The 7,510-nt window shown below is 40.5% G+C and overlaps 1 protein-coding gene across 1 annotated transcript; it reads right to left on the reverse strand.

The window, feature by feature from the left end:
* Positions 1–4,739: 4,739 nt before the first annotated feature.
* Positions 4,740–5,690, reverse strand: LOC138085247 (olfactory receptor 2V1-like). The gene has a single exon (XM_068979487.1). The coding sequence runs from the start codon at positions 5,688–5,690 to the stop codon at positions 4,740–4,742; it is 951 nt and encodes a 316-aa protein (XP_068835588.1).
* Positions 5,691–7,510: the final 1,820 nt, after the last annotated feature.

Consider the following 7,510-nt stretch of genomic DNA (forward strand, 5'->3'; position numbering starts at 1 on the left):
GATGTAAAAATTCTCAACAAAAGTCTAGCAAACAGAATCCAAAAACACATTAAAAGGATTATGCACCATGATCAAGTGGAATTTATCCTAGGGATGCAAGCATACTTCAGTATATGCAAATCAATCAATGTGATACACCATATTAACAAATTGAAAGTAAAAATCATATGATAATCTCAATAGATGTAAAGAAAGTTTCCTATGAAAATCAACACCCTTCTATAATTAAAAAAAAAACTCTCTAGAAAGCACGCATAGAAGGAACCTACCTCAACATAACAAAGGCCATATACAGGCTTTCCTGATGGCTCAGATGTTAAAGAATCTGCCTACAAGGCAGAAGACACAGGTTTGATCCCTGGGTTGGGAAGATTCCCTGGAGGAGGAAATGGCAACCCACTCCAGTATTCTTGCCTGGAGAATTCCATGGACAGAGGAGCTTGGCAGGCTGCCGTCCAGGGGTCACAAACAGTTGGACATGACTGAGCAATTAACACTTTCATTTTCATAAGAAACCCACAGCAAACATTACTCTCAATGGTGAAAAACTGAAAGCATTTCCTCCAAGATCAGGAACAAGACAAGAGTGCCCATTCTTGCACTTTGTTCAACATAGTTTTGGAAATCCTAGCCATGGCAATCAGAGAAGAAAAAGAAATAAAAGGAATCCAGATAGATCAAGTAAAATGTTCACAGTTTGCAGAAACATAATGCTATACGTAGAAAACTCTAAACATGCCACCAGAAAATTACTAGTGCTAAAAAATGAATATAGTAAAGTCACATGATATAAAATTAATACTCAGAAATTCCTTGCATTCCTATACATTAACAATGAAAAATAGAGAAACTAAGGAAACAATCTCATTCACCATTGCAACAAATGAATAAAATGCCTAAGAATAAACCTACTTCAAAAGACGAAAGAACTGTATGCAGAAAATAATAAGACACTGATGAAAGAAATCAAAGATGACACAAACAGATGGAGAAATGCACCATGTTCTTAAACTGGAAGAATCAATATTATTAAAGTAATTATACTACCCAAAGAAATATACAAATTCAATGCAATCCCTATCAAACTACCAATAGTATTTTACACAGAACTAGAACAAAAAATTTCACAATTTGTATGGAAACATAAATGACCTCTAATAGCCAAAGCAATCTTGAGAAAGTAAAATGAAGCTGAAGGAATCAACCTTCCTGAGTTCAGAATATGCTGCAAAGCTACAGTCATCAAGACAGTATGATATTGGCACAAAAACAGAAATATAGACCAATGGTCCAAGACAGAAAGCCCATAGATAAACCCACATATCTATGGGCACCTTATCTTTGATAAAGGAGGCAAGAATATGCAATGGAGAAAAGACAACCTCTTCAGTAAGTGGTGCTGGGAAAACAGGACAGCTACATGTAAAAGAATGAAACCGGAACACTTTATAACACCATACCCAAAAATAAACTCAAAATGTATTAAAGACTTAAATGTAAAACCAGAATCTATAAAGCTTTTAGGAGAAAACATAGGTAGTACACTCTTTGGCATATATCACACCAGGATCCTTTTTGACCCACTTCCTAGAGTAATGGAAATAAAAACAAAATAAACAAATGGGACCTAATTAAACTTAAAAGCTTTTTCACACCAAAGGAAGCATTAAGCACAATTAAAATATTCTCAGAATTGGAGAAAATAATTGCAAATGTAGCCACTGACAAATGAGTACTCTCTAAAATATACAAGCGGCTCATATAGCTCAATAGCAGAAAAACAAACAGCCCAATCAAAAAATGCACAGAAGACCTATACAGACATTTCTTCAAAGGAGACATACAGATGGCCAATAAACACATGAAAAGATGTTCAACATCATTTATTATTAGAGAAATAAAAATCAAAACTGTTAAAACAGTGACTGGTATTAATCTCACAATGGTCAGAATGGCCATCATCAAAAAGTCTACAAACAATAAATGCTGGAGAGGATGTGCACTCTTAGTGGGTATATAAACTGGTCCAGCCATTATGAAAAACAGTATGGAGATTCCTATAAAAATTAGGAATAAATCTACTCTATGACCCAACAATCACACTACTGGACATATAGCCCAAGAAAACCACAATTTTAAAAGATACATGTACTCTAATGTTCATTGCAGCACTATTTACATTAGCCAGAACTTGGAAGCAACCTAGATGTCCACTGACAGATGAATGGATTAAGAAGCTATGGTACATGTACATAGTGAATTTTCTACCATTTAAAAGAACGAATTTAAATTGGTGATAATGAAGTGGATGAACCTAGAGCCTGTTATACAGGGTGAAGTAAATCAAAAAGAGAAAGACAAATATCATATTAAGGCATGCATATAGAATTTACATGCAAATTAGAATTTGCAGGGAAGGAACAAAGATGCGGATGTGGAGAACAAACTTGTGAATACAGTTGGGGAAGAAGAGAATGGGTTGACTAGGGAAAGTACCATTGATGTATATACACTATCACATGTAAAATAGTTGGTGGGAAATTGCTGTATAATCCAGGGAGCCCTGACTGGTGCTCTGTGATTACCTACAGGGCTGGTATAGGGAGAGTGGAGGGAGGGTAAAGAGGGATGGGATATATGTACAATTATGGCTGCTTCTCGTTGTTGTACTGCAGAAATCCACACAACACTGTAAAGCAAATTTCCTCCAATTAAAAATTAAATTTTAAAAAAGTCTAGAATAAAAGACAAAGGGCATAATAACATGATAAAGGGATCAGCATGAACAGAGTATATAGCATTCATTAAAATGTAAAACCTAATATAGGAGCAAATATTGTTATTGTTGTTCAGTGTGAGGTACAGCACATCATGACATAGTCAATGTTGTATAATAACTTTAAAAGGAATATAGTCTAAGAAAATATTGAATTGCTATGTTGTTCACCTGAAACATAATATTATAAATAAATTGTAATTGAATTTTTAAAGATACTATTTTAAATTCTTCACTTAATCTTCTATAGTATGAATTTCCGGAGAAGGCAACCCACTCCAGTACTCTTGCCTGGAAAATCCCACGGACTCACGAGCCTGGTGGGCTGCCATCTATGGGGTCGCACAGAGTTGGACACGACTGAAGTGACGCAGCAGCAGCAGCAGTATGAATTTCATCTTGAATGAATTAGTGTTTATTGGGCTTATGTTCCTGATTCTTGCTTGCTTTGGGGCTAATTTTCAAGGGGAGATTTATATTTTTTAATTTTATTATTATTCTTATATCTCTCTGGAGAAGGAAATTGCAACCCACTCCAGTACTCTCACCTGGGAAATCCCATGGACAGAGGATCCTGGTGAGCTACAGTCCATGGGGTCACAAAGAGTCAGACATGACTGAGCACGCATGCATGCACACACTTGTCTCTCCTCAGCGTGTCTCTGTAAAAAATGTGTGCCAATCTCCCTTCTGTATTCCAAAGTTGGTGAAGAGCTCTTTCCAGGCTTCTGATGCCATATCCTTAAGCATGTTCTAAAGTGAGTCTTCACAGATGTTGCCCTCATTGTGTGGGCTCTATAGTAGAGCTAATTATCTGCTCACCTGGAGATCTTGAGTTATCCTAGCAGGCATTGTAGAGAGGCTGAGTTGTAAAAGTCCTTCTTTTCCTGTCTAGCATCCTGCTGTGCACACCTGTCTTTTCTTTAACACCTTTCTCTACTATCTTGTTTCCTGCTCAGTGTGCGGAGTGCTGTCCTCTATGTTTCCATGACCCAGCTGTGATGCTCATCCATGGTTGCTCTTCCAGCTTACACCAACTTTCACTTACTCTCCTTTCCAACTCAAAACTTACCCACAGCATGGGCAGAAGAGCTGCCAACTGGCTTTTGTCTAGGAGTGGGTGTTCCATTTAGCCTGTTTCCACCCTGGTTCTCTCTGATTAGCACCTCCTTTCTGAACCTGTGGTCATTTGAGTTTGTAATTCTTGCATTTAACCTAAGGTCTTTCCATGATTTAATTTCTTACTTCTCTTCACATCAACCGTAAAAGGAGCCCCTCCTAACGCCCACATGCCGTGAGTGCATGTACATGATGATATTTTGCTCTCTCAGCTTTAAATCACCATTATTCCTGAGTCATAGTTCAGTTTCGCAGAAGTAGACTGCGATATGCTTTGTAAGCAAAAAGTTTATTAGAGAATGCTCTCAGAATTAAAAATTCTGGTGAAAGAAGAGGGTTAAGGAAGAAAAGTTGGATACAAGAAGAAGTCATCTGCAGTTCCTCAGATGATCCTATGGGGAGACTGAATTTGGGGAGCTCTGGAGCTCGATTGCCCCTTCAGAGTCAAACTGAGACAAGGCAGTCAGGCATTTATATCCTATATTACCGGTCATGAGATTCAGACAGCTCTCCAAGGAGAACCATGGCCTTCAGCAAGGTGCCTCTCCTCGGCGTGGACAATTCCTTGAGAGGAACACAGCTGAGAGTGGTCCCCTGCCCACTCTCTCAGCACCTGAGGGGTGAAGGATCTGTGTCTTCTAGTCTTTGTAATCCTAAAAGCTCTTACATTGCCTATACTCAGCATGGACAGGATTTATTGAATTAATGTGCTAATCTGGTTACTTCTGGTCAGAGAATGACTTTTATTTTCAGTGGGGCATGTTGATACCTCTTTCAATCAAACTACAGTTGAATAAGCCAGGTTCCCAGGGCCCAGAGCTATATATGCAGTAGCAATGCCAAGTTATTCCTGTCCCCCACCACATGGACCCCTCCCCAGGAGTTTCTTGAGAGCACCAGCCACTTCCTTGTTCCTCAGGCTGTAGATGAGTGGGTTGAGCATAGGGGTAATCATGGTATAGAAGGCTGAGACCACCTTGTCCTGCTTGGAGGAGTGGTAGGTCTGGGGCCGCATGTAAGCAATCATGGCAGCCCCGTAGAAGAGAGAGACGACTGCCATGTGGGAGGAACAGGTAGCAAAGGCCTTTTCCCGACCTTCAGCAGAACGCATGCTGAGCACGGTTACAAAGATCAGCAGGTAGGAGACAGAGATGACGCAGAAGGGCAGGAGCAGCATGACGATGCAGCACACATAGATCAAAGCCTCATAAACGGATGTGTCAGCACAGGCCAGCTTAAGCACTGCAGGGATGTCACAGAAGAAGTGGTCGATCTCCTGAGGGCCACAGTAGGGAAAGCTCAGGGTATAGATGGCCTGAAACAACCCATCCACCAGGCCAAAGAGCCAAGATCCTGCCACCATGAGCCAGCAGACATGGCGGCTCATGACCACTGAGTACCTTAGTGGGTTGCTGATGGCCACATAGCGATCATAGGCCATGAAAGCCAGCAGGAAGCACTCATCCCCTAGGAGGGTGAGGAAGAAGAGGATCTGGAGCCCACAGCCTGTGAAGGAGATGGAGCCATGGCCCAAGAGATAGTCGATGGCCATGCGTGGTACAATGGTGGAGATGAGCATGAGGTCCATGAGTGACAGCCAGCCGAGGAAGAAGTACATGGGACTGTGTAGACGGGAGTCAGTGTTGATGAGGAGGATCATGAGCCCATTGCCAGAGAGGGCCATCAGAAACATGATCATGATGGTGGAGAAGAGGAGGAGGTGCAGTGGTGTGTGGTTGAAGAGGCCCAGGAGGATGAAGTGGGAGATGAGAGTCTGATTTTTCATCAAGGCCATTGTTCCTGCAGAGGGATGCACCAGACAGAGGGTTGTGATCTGAAAGCAGGAGGTTTATATTCAATGCCATATTACTAAAGTCATTAACATTTTTCACAAAACTTTTCCCTCTTTATGTTACCTGACTAAGAGTAACAGACATGTTCTCTCAAGAGAAAGAATGCTAATAAACATGCAGGCTGCTGTTGTTTTAGCTTCTAGGTCTTTCTGCACATAACTGAAAAGCAAATGTTAAGCTATTTTTATTAAAACAGACACTGCTTCTACCTTTGGTAGCCTGGATCTGTCTTCAGCCCACATAGTTGCTTCTCCTGAAGCTCAGTAAAGGATTTGCTTTTTCAGGGAAAAACTACCAAAGCAGAAAAGACATTTGCCAACTTTGTGACCTAGTCACTTAATACCCTTTATGAACCTGTTCTCTCATCTTAAATTTGGATAATAACTGTCTTTTCAAGTGGTAGTAAAGATTGAAAGTAACAATTTAATCAACGCCTGCTGCTGGTAAGTCGCTTCAGTCGTGTCCGACCCTGTGCGATCCCATAGACGGCAGCCCACCAGACTCCTCTGTCCCTGGGATTCTCCAGGCAAGAACACTGGAGTGGGTTGCCATTTCCTTCTCCAATGCATGAGAGTGAAAACTGAAAGTGAAGTCACTCAATCGTGTCCGACTCTTCGTGACCCCATGGACTACAGCCCACCAGGCTCCTCCATCCATGGGATTTTCCAGGCAAGAGTACTGGAGTGGGGTGCCATTGCCTTCTCCAATCAATGCCTAGTAGTACAGAAATGATGACAGCTGACATTACTTGATCATTTCTCATGCACCAGATACCATGTTAGGCACTGTCACATTCTAGCATTCAATCCTCATAACTGCTTTGAAAGAATAATGATTATTCCTATTTCACAAGTGGGGAAAGTGAGAGAGTGGGAGATTTACTATTTTTTTTTTCAAATATAAAAGCCTAAAATATTTTCTAAGAAAAATAGTAAGTGAAAAACTAGAGACTACCCAAAAGCCCAACCCAAAGGAAAACCTAAGTAAATTATGGCATGATTAAATGATAAAATAATATGCTGTCAGTGTGATACTTATGACATTTTAATAGATACTGAACAAAACATTCATATCAATGAGTATTTTTGTATTTCAAAAGACTGGGAGAAATATGCCAAGATATTAACCACGTGATTCCACCTAGATAGTGGGGTTAAGAGTTATCTCCCTCCAAACTTTTGTTTTTTACACATTTTCTATTTAAAAATATAACCTAATTGTATTGTTTCTTTTTTTAATTTAAATTTATTTATTTTAATTGGAGGCTAATTACTTTACAATATTGTATTGGTTTTGCCATACATCAGTAACATTACACTATGTATAAGATCAACAGTTAAAAATCTGTATCTTTCTCATACAATACCACTAATCAATTAAAAAGTGGGGAAAAAAATATTTACAATTGCAGCAAAAGCTATGAAGTAGGGACTTCCTGGATGGCACAGTGGATAAGAATCCACCTCCAAATGCAGGGAACATGGGTTTGATCCCTGGTCTGGGAAGATTCCACATGCTGCGGAGCAGCTAAGTCCATGTGCCACAATTCTGAGCCAGCACTCTAGAACCTGCAAGCCTCAACTACTGAGGCTGTGTGTGGCAACTACTGAAGCCTGCATGCCCTAGAGCCTGGGCCACAACTACGAGCCCAGGTCCTCCTACTGAGCCCCAGTGCCCAGAGCCTATGCACTGCAACAAGAGGAGCTCCTGAAATGGGAAGTCCATCCACACAATTGAAGAACAGCCCCCACTCACCATAAGC

The sequence above is a fragment of the Capricornis sumatraensis genome, chromosome 9, assembly GCF_032405125.1.
Source record: "Capricornis sumatraensis isolate serow.1 chromosome 9, serow.2, whole genome shotgun sequence".
Lineage (NCBI taxonomy): Eukaryota > Metazoa > Chordata > Mammalia > Artiodactyla > Bovidae > Capricornis > Capricornis sumatraensis.

Excerpts from the sequence above, each read along its gene's own strand:
- LOC138085247 (XM_068979487.1), bottom strand. The coding sequence starts at position 5,690 with ATGGCCTTGATGAAAAATCAGACTCTCATCTCCCACTTCATCCTCCTG.